Genomic DNA, 15186 nt, shown 5'->3' with positions numbered 1-15186 from the left:
TGAGCCTGCGGCCCGGCCGGGCGGGGAGCCTTGGCGGGGGGCTTGGGGCGGGAGGAGCGGGCCTGGAGCTGTGGCCTCCGGGGCCGCGCCCGGACCAGGCCTAGGCGGGCTGTGGGCGGAGCCTCCGGCCCTGCCCAGCCCCGGCGGGCGGTGGCACCGGCTCCCGGGAGAGCCTTCCCTCCGCCCAGGGCTTTGACGAGAAAAGCCTTTGTCTCCCCACCCCTGGTCTCGGCGCCCCAGGCCGAGCGGCCTGTCGCCGGACCGCGGCCGCCGCTTTCCCTCCTGTGGACTGGAGATCCGCCTCCAAGGCTGGTGGGTGGGGACGCGCCCGAGGCGTCGGCGACCCCGCGAGGGAAACCGAACCGCGCTCGAAGCCTTGGGTTGGGCCCAGTCCCCGGGAGGGAACAGGCCCCTCGGGGTCGTTGGGGTTGGAAAGCCTGCAGAGGACGGGGCCCTGCTCGAGTTCGGACACGCGTTTGTCGAGGCCTGTGGGTGAGCGAGTGTCGAGAGAAAGGTGACCGGGTGGTCGTGGGTCTTGGAAACCCGTGCAGTCCAAGGGGCAGCCGAGCTGTGAAGAGCAAGTTACGAGGCAAGGCGGCTGTCTTCAAGCGCTCGAGGGCTGCGGTGGCGAGAGTAAGTGTCGGTCTAGGACCAGACTGGGGTCTTTGAAACGATGCCGAGTCGGGTTCCGCCGAAAGAAGACCGTGTGGCAGAACCGTCGAACGGGAAAACCCCCCGCCTCGGTGCTCGCAGTGGCACGGCCAGGAGTGTTCGGACACAGACTGTGTGTTCCAGGCATCCAGCACGAGTTAGCAAGTGCTTCAGTTGTTAGTCTGTGATCATTTGATTTTACGTGTGCCTCGTTTGCTCCAGAATGGGTTTGGGGCACTTTTACAGGAGCATATAAGCTTTGGGAAACTGGCATGAAGGAGGGGGCAAAACCCGGGAACAGAACAAAGGCCTTCTGCTTACAGAGACCGTGAATTTTTGCTTTGCTTGACGGGCCTCTTGAGCTAAACGTTCTTGACAGTTTTTTAAAAGTACTTCACTGTGGTCGAAAACAGTGTGAGCTAGTAATCGAGCCTGTTTTCTACACAAATGCTTTTTTATTTTATGAACGTTTCAGAAAAACAGAAGCCAAGACCTGGAGAGTATCCCTAAATGAACCTTTAGACAAACTCAGCATAACCAAATGTGAAATTACTGCTTTCTTCAGGGAGGGAATAAAAAGTGCATTACCAGGTTTGTTTTTAAAATCTTGCCAATCTGATAGGTGGAAGGTGGAAGCATTTCATTGTCGCTTTAACTTTGCATCTCTTTTCTTTAATTAAGGTTGAACCTCTTTTCATGGATTAATTACTAAGCTGTGTTTAAGAGATAGATACAAGCTTGCCACAAATATTGGGCATTGATGAAGCATAGATAAAGTCAAGGAGAATGATGAGACGTGAATGGGGGAGGGGGAGACAGAGGCCAGACTGTGACTTTGCTGTGCAGAGATGTTATGGAAGGTTTTTAAACAGCTGAGTAACGTAGCAGATTTGTCTTTTAAGCCTCTGCTTGTAGCCTTTACGCCTGTGTGACAAATTGCCAAACTGTAGCCTGTGTGATGTCAAAGGAAGACAGGATATTGTCATAACTTTGCTATCTAGTTAAAAGCTGAAAGTATTTGATAAAATTTTTAAATAGGCTTTGCTTTACCTTTAAAATTAATCTGCTAGAAACTTGACTTCATTAAGCCAATGTTCTGACAATTGTTGCAGGAGAATCAGAAATTACCTATTGTTCTAGAAATAAAGCAGCACCTTTGTTTTCTTAATAATCATTAAGGGGGGAATGGGGGCCTCACAACTTTTTTTTTTTTTAGAGTGGGAGTCTCACTCTTGTCACTCAGGCAGGAGTGCAGTGGCACGCTCATGGCCACCACAGCCTCAACCTGCTGAGCTCAGGTGATCTCTGTCCTCCTCAGCTTTCCGAGTAGTTGGAACCACGGGCGTAGCCTTCACAACTTTTTTTTTTTTTGAGTTGGAGTCTCACTCTGTCGCCCAGACTGGAGCACAGTAGCATGCTCACGGCCATGCCAGCATTGACTTGCTGGGCTCCAGCAGTCCTTCTGCCTCAGCCTTCCAAGTAGCCTGAACTATAGGCGCGCTGCCGCGCTTCACTAGGTTTTGATTTATTGTAGAGACGAGGTCTTGCCAAGTTGCCCAGGCTGGTCTCAAACCTGCAGGCTCAGGCCGTCCACTCTCCTCGGCCTCCCAACGTGCTGGGATTACAGGCTGAGCCACCAAGCCCGGCCATCATAACTTTTTATTTTATTTATTTATTTTTTTAAAGAAGATTTGAGGTATGAGCTTTTTATATATATTTTTATTTTTTATTTTTTATTTTTTTTTTTGAGTTGGAGTCTCACTCGGTCGCCCAGACTGGAGTGCAGTGGCCGCTCCCGGCCACCACAGCCTCGCCTGCTGGGCTCCGGCGATCCTTCCGCCTCAGCCTTCCGAGTAGCCGGAATTACAGGCATGCGCTACCACACCCGGCTGATTTTTTGATTTATTGTAGAGATGAGGTCTTGCTGCCCAGGCGGGTCTCGAACCCGCGTGCTCAGGCAATCCACTCACCTCAGCCTCCCAAAGGCGCGGGATTATAGGCTGAGCCACCGAGCCCGGCCATCATAAGTTTTTTAAATGTCCAGTTAACTCTTCAGAATAGTCTATTTCAACGTCATAAACGTTGTTGAAGTTAACAGCTGTATTTCTCTTTACCGCCTCTTTATAATTGAGAGGCATTAACCAAAGCTGCTTTTTCCCTCAATGCCTTATTTTTTTAATTTAAATATGTGTTTTATTTCAGAATTGTTTTAGGTTCATAGAAAACACACACCCACAAAAGAAAACGCAAACGTAGTACCATGGGTCCCCATATATCTCTCACCCAGTTTCCCTTATTGTTAACATCATACATTAATTATATGAGTATATTTGTCACAGTTAAGGAACCAACATTAATACATTACAGTTAACTAAGCTCCACAGAATATTCAGGTTTCGCTAGTTTTTCCCTTATGTTCTTTTTCTATTCTAGGATTCTATATAGGATGCTATATTACATTTGTGTTCATGTGTATTTGGTGTCCTCCGGTCAGTTACAATTTCTGTCTTTCCTTGTTTTTTGACTGACCTTGACAGTTTTGAGGGGTATGGTCAGGTATTTTGTAGAAGACTCATCAGTTTGGGTTTGTCTAATGTTTTTCTCTTGGTTGGACTGGGGTTATGGGTTTGGGAGAGGAAAGCACAGAGGTGAAGTGCCCACCACATTATACCAGGTGTGTTTGTGCTGTCAATGTGACTTAACTCTTAAAATGTTAACCGTGACTGCCTGGTTGAGGTAGTGTTTCTGCACTATAGTTACTTTCCCATCACCTCTTTCCATATTCTACTCTTTGCAAATGAGTCACTAAGTGCAGCCCATGCTCAAGAGGTGGGGAGTTAAGCTCCACCTCTTTGAGAGGGGAGCATCTACATAAATTATTTAGGATTCTTCTGTACAAGAGATTTATCTCTTCTCCCCTCTTCATTTATTCAGTCACTATTTTATGGATATTTATATTATACTTTGGGCTATAATCTAGGACTGCTTTAATTATTTTGTTATTCTAGTTGTTTCAACTGTGGCCATTGGGAGTTTCTTTTAGATTGGCTTCTGTGTCCCTTTGACACACCCCTGCTGTTTTGTTTCTTGAATACTTTCTAGTACTATAAGATCCTCCAGGCTCATCTTATATAGTCCCCGACCAAGAAGCAGCCGTTTGTCCATTTCCTGGTTCCTTTTAGTGGAGAATGATACTTAGAAACCATGATCTGGTTGCTGGGTGTGCTGATTGCTACTGGTATGTCATTGCTTCTAGGTCCTCACAGAAGACAGAGCTAGGAAATATATGTATGTGTGCTAATCCATGTACACATACTTGCCTAATTCTGTATCTATCTGTATCTGTATAAACCTAAACATGACTTTATACTTCCACCATATTTTTGTATTAAGTATTTAACTTAAATTTGTATTGATTTTTTTTAAAAAACCTGTTTTCACAGTTTTTACTACTTAGGAGTAGCCCTGAAGATCTGTACATTAAATTCATTTCCACAAATATTTGAGCACCTGTGAAGTGCCATATTCTTCAAATTTGGAATATAGTAGTGAAAAATGCAAGTGAAAGTCCTTTTCCACTAGAGTTAATATTCAAGGAAGGAAACAGTTGTGGTTTTGTTTCAAGTAAAATATTATTTTCATGGTGATAAGTGATATGGAGGGGATTTAAGAGTCCTGGGGTAGCCGGGCTCGGTGCCTCAGCCTGTAATCCCGCGCCTTTGGGAGGCTGAGGTGAATGGATTGCCTGAGCACGCAGGTTCGAGACCCGCCTGGGCGGCGAGACCTCATCTCTACAATAAATCAAAAAATCAGCTGGGTGTGGTAGCGCATGCCTGTAATTCCGGCTACTTGGAAGGCTGAGGCGGAAGGATCGCCAGAGCCCAGCAGGTTGAGGCTGCGGTGGCCGGGAGCGGCCAATGCACTCCAGTCTGGGCAACCAAGTGAGACTCCAACTAAAAAAAAAAAAAAAGAGTCCTGGGGTGAGGGAGGACAGTGTGTGGTTTAAAACAGAGTGACTAGGCCGGGCACAGTGGCTCAAGCCTGTAATTCCAGCACTTTGGGAAGCCGAGGTGAGGGGATTGCCTGGGTCCACAGGTTTGGGACCAGCCCAGGCAACTTGGCGAGACCTCATCTCTACAGTAAATTAAAAAAATTAGCCGGGCATGGTGGCGCGTGCCTGGAATTCCAGCTACTTGGAAGGCTGAGGCAGAAGGATCGCCTGAGCCCAGTGGGTTGAGGCTGCAGGGCCATGAGCGTGCCAGTGCACTCCAGTCTGGGTGACAGAGTGAGACTCCAACTCAAAAAATAAATAAATAAATAAAATAAAACAGGGTGGCCAAGCCAGGTGTGGTGGCTCACACCTGTAATCCCAGCACTTTGTGAGACTGAGGCAAGAGGATTGCCTGAGCCTAGGGGTTCAAAACCAGCCTGGGCAACTTGGCGAGGCCTTGTCTCTACAATAAATCAAAAAGTTAGCTGGATGTGGTGGCATGCGCCTGTAGTTCCAACCACTTGGAAGACTGAGACGGAAGGATTGCCTGAGCCCAGCAGGTCGAGACCGCAGTGACCGTGAGCTTGTCACTGCACTCCAGCCTGGGCGATAGAGTGAGACTTCAGCTCAAAAAAAGACAAAGCAGGATGGCCTGGGATGCCTCAGTGAGAAAGTAACTTCTGAGTATACACCTGTAGGAGGTGAGCAAGTACAGAGGCTCCGAGGCGGGAACGTGCTCTCTTGCTCAAGGCTCAGGGTGGCTCTGGAGGGGTAGAAGTGCAAGATGAGGTCAGAGGTGATGGGGCTGAGTTCTTGTGAGGCTTTGTTGGCCGTTGTGAAGACTGGCTTCTCTTCTCTGAGACACGAAACCCTGAAGGTTGTGAGCAGAGAAGGGATGTGACTCATCTTGTATTTTGGCAGGCTCACTCTGACCGCTGTGTCTCGAGGGGACTGAAGGGCACAGGGTTGGGAGGAGTTAGGCTGTTGCAGGGCTCCAGGGCAAGGGGATGGACTGGCGCGGTAGTACCGGAGGCAGCGAGAAGTGGTGGAGCTCTGGGTGTGTTCTGGTTGTAGAGCTGGCAGAATCTGCATGTGGTTTGCATGTAGAATGTCAAAGGGAAATCAAGAGTGACAGCCTTGTGGTCCACATGGACGGTGGAGTTGCTGTTAACTGAGATGAGCAGCTTTGGAGGGCAAGACGGGAACTCTGTTTTGGACATGTTAGGGATGAGGTGCCTGTTGGACGTCCAGGTAGCAACATCAAGTAGGTAGTTGGTCATGTAAGTCTGGAGTTCAAAAGGGCAGTCGGGTTGGAGATGCGGATTGGGCACTTGTGAGTACATAAATGGTAGTTGAAGCCATGCGACTGGATGAAATCACCCAGGAGAGTGAGTGAAGCAAGGAGGAGGGGTCTAAGTGCCCAGCCCTCTACTCATTTGCTGTCTCACTGTGTCCTGCATTTGAATTATGTGCACCACAAAGGATGTGCTAGAATAAATTATTTAGCTAGTGAACTAGCCCCGCCAACTACCCCGTAGTAGCATCTAGGGAAACTTTTTCTTCTTTGATTGTGGCTATGTACATACTTTGCAGAAGCAATTGTGGTATCTGAATTTGGATTCACCGAGTTCTCAGAGCATGTTCTCAGAGTGTGAACATTACACTGCTCTGTGATGCTCCCAGTGTGATACTGCCAGTGCGACTTACCTCCTCGTGTCTTGCTGGGTTTCCCGGGCTGGATCACAGAAACTGAACAGCTGAAGCACGTTTCTTTCCTGGTCTTGGAGTGGCCTCTCTGGGCAGAGTGAAATTTTGGGACAGTTTCATAAAGTTAACCCACTACCTCCGTCATTTCTCACTTACTTTACCTTTCTGTGCTCATGCCCTTATTTTAGGAGATTAAGTGGCACTGCTCCTTCCATCTCAGTTTTTGAGTAGTCCTGAACTTGGGTGCTCTAGTGGTGTACTGGGTATAGACTTATTTGACCAAATAATCTTTTTTTCATCTGATTGGTCTTAGTTCCTTTTGGCACGTTTTGGGAAATGCTTCTATGCGCATTTTTTTTTCTTGTGTGACTTACAGTTTCCCTTTTCATGCTTTGGACTGCTTCCTGATGTTTATAATTCTGCTGATCATTCCACCAGTGTTAGTTTCCTAAATATGAACCTTCTCTACAAAATGTTAGCAGTAAAACCTGTTTTGTTTGTCAAAAGACTACTTATGATCTCTAAGATTTTATAATTTTATGGGTACTAACGTAGTAATATTCATTTTCTAAAAACCAAAATTTAGCAATCCAGTGAAGACTGGAAATCGTCTATAATTTCATAACCCAGTAATATCACTCTTAATTGAATTTTGGTCTCTTTTCATTGTGTGTACTATGAATGTGTGACTTTTCATAGTTTAAATGCTGTCAAGCCGGATCCATAGAGATTATCATGTGTTTGAAATAGGCATAACTGGGGTATTTAAATACACTAGATTTAGATGGTCTGCAATTCCTATTTCCCTATCTTCAGTCTTTGTTAGTCACACAGATCCTCTTTATGGTCTTTACCATAGTTATCAATATAATTTCATGCAACAAATACCCGTATATATTTTTTATCTGTTTCTCTTCATTGAGACTGCTGGAGTTTTCCTGCTCTAGAGTATCCAGACCCAGCATGGAACACCTGTGTGACGTGACAGCCGCTGCTTAGAGTCTGAAAATAGGCTCAGGAAGGCCAGTCGCAAGTGTGTGGGATTCATTACATTATGTTTTTCTTCTCAGATGTATTTAATCAGTCTCTCCAGTCATGATGGCCTGCTTCTGTTATCTGCTTATTCATTGGTTTTCCGTCTCCCCTACTAGCCCGAAAGCTGCGTAGGGTGGGGGCACGTCTGCCTCATGCATCACTGCAGTCCTGGCACCAGCCATGCGGCAGGTGTTTAGTGAAGGCTGAAAAAATGGAATTCAGTTTTTGGCAAATGAAGAACATAGAAGTAATTATTTACTACATATGTTTCAGTATTCTGATATATCACTGCCCGAAATATTTAAAATTTTAAAATATATTTAAATTTTTTTTTTTTAGTTGGAGTCTGACTCTGTCACCCAGACTGGAGTGCAGTGGCCGCTCCCGGCCACCGCAGCCTCGACCTGCTGGGCTCCGGCGATCCTTCCGCCTCAGCCTTCCAAGTAGCCGGAATTACAGCTGACTTTTTTTTATTTATTGTAGAGATGAGGTCTCACTGCCCAGGCAGGTCTCGAACCCGTGGGCTCAGGCCATCCACTCACCTCAGCCTCCCAAAGGCACGGGATTACAGGCTGAGCCACCGAGCCCGGCTTAAACATGTTTTTTTATATCATTTATTTTGGTTTAATATTTCCTCCTTAATTTCTTCTCAGCAAAACATATCCGACCAAAGTAAATACCTCTATAAGAGGACATGCTACTTTTAGTCTCATCTCTGTCATCCCACCTGCCTTTCTATGAAAAGGTAAAGGGCATTTAAAACCCTGTGGATGCGCTAATTAAAATGGGCCAAGTGAGCCGGGGCAGTGGCTCATGCCTGTAATCCTGGCACTTCGGGAGGCTGAGGCGAGAGGATTACCTGAGCAACATGATGAGACCTTGTCTCTACAATAAATCAAAAAATCCAGGCATGGTGGCACATACCTGTGGTTCCAGCTCCTTGGAAAGCTGAGGCAGAAGGGTCGCCTGAGCCCAGCAGGCCGAGGCTGCAGTGGCCATGAGCATGCCACTGCACTCCAACCTGTGCGACACAGTGAGACACCAACTCTAAATAAATAAGTAAATAAAATGGGCCAAGTGAACCTCAAAATTAGTTCACTAATTATACTCACTTATTTTTTAATATAGTAGTTAATTCTACCTTCCAGCATGACTGTGGTCATGCTGACAAGCCCAGTCATTTGACTAGAAAATTTTTAATGTTCAAGCTAAATGTCTTAGGTTTAAACAGGTGGTATTTAACTAGTAGAGAGCTGTTGAAATCTCAAAATCTAGGATATCTATGGCTGTGAGGTTCTGAAAGTTTTGGGAGCAGTGTTAATTTAATTTTAAAATGATACTGGCTGGGCATGGTGGCTCACAGCTGTTATCCCAGCATTTTGGGCACTTTGGGAGGCTGAGGTGGGATAATTGCTTGAGCCCAGGAGTTTGAGACCAGCCTAGGCAACATAGCGAGACTTCATCTCTGCAAAAACTTAAAATTAGCTGGGTATGGTGGTGCATGCCTGTAGTCCCAGGTACTCAGGAGGCCAAGTCAGAGGATCGCTTAAGTCCAGGAAGTCGAGGCTGCAGTGAGCTGTGATTGTGCCACTACACTCAGCCTGGGTGACAGAGAGAGATACCAACTCAAAAAAAAATTTTTTTTTTTGACTTGGAGTCCCACTGTCGCCCAGACTGGAGTGCAGTGGCCGCTCCCGCAGCCTCGACCTGCTGGGCTCCGTCGATCCTTCCGCCTCAGCCTTCCAAGTAGCTGGAACTACAGGTGCGCTACCACGCCCGGCTAATTTTTTGATTTATTGTCGAGATGAGGTCTCGCCTGCCCAGGCAGGTCTCGAACCCGTGGGCTCAGGCAATCCACTCACCTCAGCCTCCCAAAGGCGCAGGATTACAGGCTGAGCCACCGAGCCTGGTTTTTTTTTTTTTTTAATTATACCACACTGCAGTTTTAGGAGAGTGGAAATACAGTAAAATCAAAATAGGATGTCCTAAGCTAATTCCTGAAAGATGTTGAACAATCATCTTTATGTGGTAGTTTTATGGTGGCCATAATTTCCACAGTATCTTGTGCTAAAGGTATGGCTGTAGAGACCAAAAAGTCACACTTTTCTCTTTGGTAATTGTATGATAACCATATTTTCTTAGGTTTAACGTGTGGCCCTAAAATAACCAGAAAACCAAAGGAACCAATATTCGTGCTTCGCAGAGTCCACCTTAGGAGAGGCTGTTCTGGAGTTCATGTGATGACCAAGGTACTGGGCATGGCCACAGTTCTGGGCCCCAGGCCTTCGCAGGAGCAGGCAGGACCCGTGATTGTGAAAGTCAAGGAGGAGGAGGAGAAATGGAAGAGCCTTCCTAATCTGGAGGTGTTCCGCCAGCGCTTCAGGCGGTTTGGGTACCATGACACCCCTGGGCCGCGGGAGGCCCTGAGCCAGCTCCGGGTGCTCTGCTGCGAGTGGCTGCGGCCCGAGATCCACACCAAGGAGCAGATCCTGGAGCTGCTGGTGCTGGAGCAGTTCCTGACCATCCTTCCCCAGGAGCTCCAGGCCTGGGTGCAGGAGCACTGCCCAGAGAGCGCCGAAGAGGCCGTCACACTCCTGGAAGATCTGGAGCGGGAACTGGATGAACCGGCACATCAGGTGGGCCGGGGGGCCTTTTTTGCTCTGGGAGTTGGGAGCATAGTGTTCTAGGCAGGAGCAGGCGTTTGTCCACACAGTAAGGTGAACTGATCGGAAGTTTCTGTTGAGTTAGGCCACGTTCCTCCTATTTTTCTTCTATTATCCTAGTAACCTACTAACTGTAACCTTGGGAGTTGAGTGGGATGGATGTTTCTGTTTTCTCTTCTCGAGGTTCTACGTTAGCTCTCCTGAGATTTTTCATTCTGGTTCTCAAAGTGAGTTGTGCACAAACCCAGTCATTCTGAATTGTCTCTAGGTCTCAACTCCTCCAAGTGAACAGAAGCAGGTGTGGGAGAAGACGGCCTCCTCAGGAGCAGCAGAGGAGTGTGTGAGCAGTGTGCAGCCACAGCCTGAGGAGACTGGTCACTTATACGATTCCTGGGGCCCCCTGTACATCCAAGAGACTGGTGAGGAACAGGATTTCACTCGACACCCGAGAAGAACTCAAGGTAGGGATTCTCAGACTCCGGTTCAGTGGTCAGGCCTTTGTGACTGAAGAAGCAGAATAATTTATACTTGCTGGTTGTGAGGTGATTCCCTAGATTGACTTGACTGGTCAAGTTGACTGGGTGGAAATAGTTATCTTTCCTCCCCCAAGTACAGCTTTCTCAACTAGGGTCCTAGCATGGCAAAGGATTATTCTTTTTTTTTTTTTTTTTTTTTTTTGAGTTGGAGTCTCACTCTGTTGCTCAGGCTGGAGTGTAGTGGCACACTCACGGCCACCCCAACATTGACCTGCTGCAATCCAGCGATCCTTCCACCTTAGCCTTCCACGTAGCCAGGACTACAGGCACACGCTACCACACCCAGCTAATTTTTTATTTATTGTAGGCGAGATCTCGCTAAGTTGCCCAGGCTCACGGCCACCACAGTCTCGACCTGGCTGGGCTCAGGTGATCCTTCCGCCTCAGCCTTCCAACTTTTTAGCTGGAACTGCCGGTGTGCACTACCACACTCAACTTATTTTTTTAATTTATGTATTGTAGAGACAAGGTCTCACCCAGTTGCCCAGGCTGGTCTCAAACCCCTGAGCTCAGGCAGTCCTCTCACCTCAGCCTCTCAAAGTGCTGAGATTACAGGCTTGAGCCACCACGCCCAGCCAGGATCATTCTTAAAGGGTCAATTGAAGTGAGTTTAATGAGGTTTAGACATGCTGAATGAACCAATAAGGGATAGTGTTGCATTAGACAACAGTGTAAAGCTGTGACTACCTGTGAGTCTACAGGGCCAAGAAGAGGGGACTGTTACCAGAGCCACGTGAGAGCTGAGCCATGGAGGAGGGGTCACTCAGTAGGAGCAGTGGCTGCAGGCCCTGCCTCCGGGTCGGGAGAGAACAGGGGAAACGTCATCCTCCTCCTCCTGAGAGCCTCACTGGTGCTCCCCCCGGCAAACCCAGCTGGCAGCAAGAGGGCAGGAGAAACAAGGCGGCGTAGCTCCTAAGGTCACCTTCCTGGGGCGCAGAGCCGAGAATGGATCTGGGAAAGGCAAATGGAAGACAATCAGCACCCTCCTTTCTGAAGCTCTGGAGAGAGGTGGGGCATTCACAAGCCAAAGACGTATCCGGGTGACTGGACTCCCCAACTTGAGTCTCCACAAATCATACTTTGCAGAACAGTCCCAGGGACCATACGTGGTTACCCTCTTAAGCTGTTTTGTACTAGTGGTTTATTCATTTATGTACCTTCACTTACCTAAAGAATTAACACTCAATTCTTGAAATGAAGTTAATGTTTAATTACATGTTTGTAAAAAATATGTACATTATTCCAAATCTTAATAGATTTTAACCAGGACTTTGCTTAAGTGTAGGTGGTGTGGACCACTGTTTGTGTGTGTGGTATGATTTCATAAGAGGAGTCTGTGGATTCAAAAGTCTCTCCTCTTTGCATGCTTTCTGTGTCCCAAACACATGAAATTCCATCTTAGAAACAGGGTTCTGAGCCTTATTAAAAAATCATATTCTCGCTGGATGCAGTGGCTCAAGCCTGCAATCCCAGCACTTTGGGAGGCTGAGGCGAGTGAATTGCCTGAGCCCGCAGGTTCAAGATCCAGCTGGGCAACTTGGTGAGACCTCATCTCTACAGTAAATCAAAAATTAACCGGGTGTAGTAGCGTGCGCCTGTAGTTCCGGCTACTTGGAAGGCTGGGGCAGAAGGATCGCTGGGGCCCAGCAGGTCGAGGCTCCAGTGGCCAGGAGCATGCCACTGCATTCCCATTCCAGTCTGGGCAACAGAGTGAAACTCCAACTCAAAAAAAAAAAAAATCTGGCCGGGCTCAGTGGCTCAGCCTGTAATCCCAGAGCTTTGGGAGTCCGATGTGAGTGGATTGCCTGAGCCTGCAGGTTCAAGACCCACTTGGGCAACTTGGCGAGACCTCATCTCTACAATAAATAAAAAATAAGCCAGGTGTGGTAGTGCATGCCTGTAATTCCAGCTACTTAGAAGGCTGAGGTGGAAGGATTGATGGAGCCCAGCGGGTCGAGGCTGCGGTGGTCGGGAGCGTGCCACTGCACTCCAGTCTGGGCAACAGAGTGAGACTCCAACTCAAAAAAAAAAAAAAAATCACAAAATTAGCCGGGTGAGGTAGTGTGCACCTGCAGTCCCGGCTACTTAGAAGACTGAGGTGGAAGGATCGACTGAGCCCGGCAGGTCAATGCTGGGGTGACCATGAGCGTGCCACTGCACTCCAGCCTGGGCAACAGAGTGAGACTCCAGCTCAGAAAAAAAAATTAGACTGGGTGCAGTGACTCACACTATAATGTCAGCACTATGGTAGGCCAAGGTGAGAGGATTACCTGAGTCCAGGGCTTCGAGACTAGCCTGGGCAACTTGGCAAGACCTCATCTCTACAATAAATAAAAAAATTAGCCAGGCCTGGTAGGGCATGCCTATAATTCCAGCTACTTGGAAGGCTGAGACAGAAGGATTGCTTGAGTCCAGCAGTTCGAGGCTGCATTGGCCATGAGTGTGCTACTGCCCTCCAGCCTGGGTGACAGAGTAAGACTCTGTCTCAAAACAAAACAAAAATCACATTCTCTTGGAAAAGTAAAAAACTAAACGATTAACCAGATTCTTCATGTTTTATGGTTAATACCAGTCCTCTCTAGGAAGTCGGAGTCACCCTGTAGTTGCCAGAGTCATCAAAGATGAAAATAGTCACAGATGTATCTGGTCAGTTTTGTTTCCCATTTCTCTTGGCATAGCCACTTGGATGTACTACACAAGGAGGAGGGTGGCGTAAAAGGAGTCTCAGAGCCAGTCATGGTCTTGGGTTTTAGTCCCCAGATTTGGGGGCAGGGGGCCCGGGCCAAGGTTCCTGGGTTAGCCTAAGGAAAGAAGAGTTGGCACTGAAAGCTTTGCATAAAGTCTTAAAAGAGTATACCCTCAATGTAAAAAAAATAGGCTAGACTAAAAAAAAAAAATGAGCCCACTAGGGATTCAGTAAGGAAGTTTGTCGGTCTGCCTCAGCTCTGAGTGGAAACAGAAGCATATCCTGACACATCGAAACCCTGTACATTTACCTCAGTAAGGTTTGGAATTTGACTTTAAGTTACCTGCATGTTCCAGAAACCTCCAAGCCAAGAAATTAACAAACAGTTGCCCTGGGTACCTGGCAGAAGCACATGTGAAGCCAACAGACAATTTCATTGAATTCTAGAATATCCCAGGCTATTCAGGAGTCACTGAGGGGGTGGAGTAAGGAACGAAGCCTTTCTAGAAAATGAAATTGTAAATACTCAGTGGGTAAAACTCAGGAGACACAACAAAAGGAGAATTAAAGCTTAAGTAATCTACAATAATAGAACACCAATGAAAATAACTTCAGCCGGGCTCGGTGACTCAGCCTGTAATCCCGCGCCTTGGGAGGCTGAGGTGAGTGGATTGCCTGAGCCCACGGGTTCGAGACCCGCCTGGGCAACTTGGTGAGACCTCATCTCTACAATAAATCAAAAATCAGCCAGGTGTGGTAGCGCGCACCTGTAATTCCAACTACTCGGAAGGCTGAGGTGGAAGGATCACCAGAGCCCTGCAGTCGAGGTTGCGGTGGCCGGGAACGGCCACTGTACTCCAGTCTGGGCGACAGAGTGAGACTCCAACTCAAAAAACAACAACAACAACACTACTGAACTTGGTGGCATGCAACTGTAGTCCCAGCTACTCAGGAGACTCCAACTCAAGAAAAAAAAAAAAAAAAGAAAAGAAAATAACTTCATTTGTTTAAAATAATTTAAGAAGCCGGGCTCGGTGGCTCAGCCTGTAATCCCGTGCCTTTGGGAGGCTGAGGTGAGTGGATTGCCTGAGCACGCGGGTTCGACACCCGCCTGGGCAGGTGAGACCTCATCTCGACAATAAATCAAAAAATCAACCGGGCGTGGTAGCGCATGCCTGTAATTCCGTTACTTGGAAGGCTGAGGCGGAAGGATCGCAGGAGCCCACCAGGTCGAGGTTGCGGTGGCCAGGAGCAGCCACTGCACTCCAGTCTGGGCGACAGAGTGAGACTCCAACTCAAAAAAAAAAAAAAAAAAAAAAAAGAAAAGTAAGGAATGTAAAATGGCAATCATGTTAAGTGAGAGGTCTGGGTCTCATTGTCTGGTTACAGTGTTCTGGTGAGTTTCAGGCCCCTGCCTGAGCGTGGGTCTCTGAAGGAAGGAACTCAGATAAGCAAAAATGCAAGTTTCAAGACCGGGAGGGTCATTTTCTGTGTTTACTCAAAGAACCCGGCAAACATCAGTTCTGTGGGGAAATTGGGCCAGTGTCAAGAACACATAGAACTTCAAGCCAAATGGAATCGAACGTTTAAAAAGTATGCTGAGGCCGGGCACGGTGGCTCAGCCTGTAATCCCAGTACTTTGGGAGGCCGAGGTAAGAGGATTGCCTGAGCCCAGAAGTTCCAGACCAGCCTGGGCAACTTGGTGAGACCTCGTCTCTACAATAAATTTTTAAAAAAACATAAGCCAGACATGGTACAGAACACTTGTAGTTCCAGCTACTCGGAAGGCTGAGGTGGAAGGATCGCCTAAGCCTAGCAAGTCGAGGTTGTGGTGGGCATGAAGAAAAAAAAAGTATAATAACAGGCCACTAGAAAAGAGATTTTTTTTTTTGAGTCAGGGTCTCACTCTTGCCCAGG

At 47.5% G+C, this 15186-nt stretch overlaps 1 protein-coding gene across 2 annotated transcripts in view; it reads left to right on the top strand.

The window, feature by feature from the left end:
* The first annotated feature begins 431 nt into the window (after nucleotides 1-431).
* The window catches only part of ZSCAN21 (zinc finger and SCAN domain containing 21), a 17033-nt gene continuing 2278 nt past the window's right edge, over nucleotides 432-15186 (top strand). Inside the window, exons 1-3 of one of the 2 annotated variants that reach the window (XM_008057539.2) lie at nucleotides 432-633; nucleotides 9527-10020; nucleotides 10316-10508. In XM_008057539.2, coding sequence (XP_008055730.1) covers nucleotides 9625-10020; nucleotides 10316-10508 — 589 coding nt within the window. In that variant the 5' untranslated portion in view covers nucleotides 432-633; nucleotides 9527-9624. Of the gene's footprint in view, nucleotides 634-9524; nucleotides 10021-10315; nucleotides 10509-15186 lie in introns of those variants that run through there. The other variant, XM_021712075.1, reaches the window with a different exon arrangement.

The sequence above is a fragment of the Carlito syrichta genome, unplaced genomic scaffold (genome assembly GCF_000164805.1).
Source record: "Carlito syrichta isolate Samal-C Ts95f unplaced genomic scaffold, Tarsius_syrichta-2.0.1 Scaffold303048, whole genome shotgun sequence".
Lineage (NCBI taxonomy): Eukaryota > Metazoa > Chordata > Mammalia > Primates > Tarsiidae > Carlito > Carlito syrichta.
Note: the sequence above shows the minus strand (reverse complement) of the source record. Positions and strands in the feature narration are given on the sequence as shown.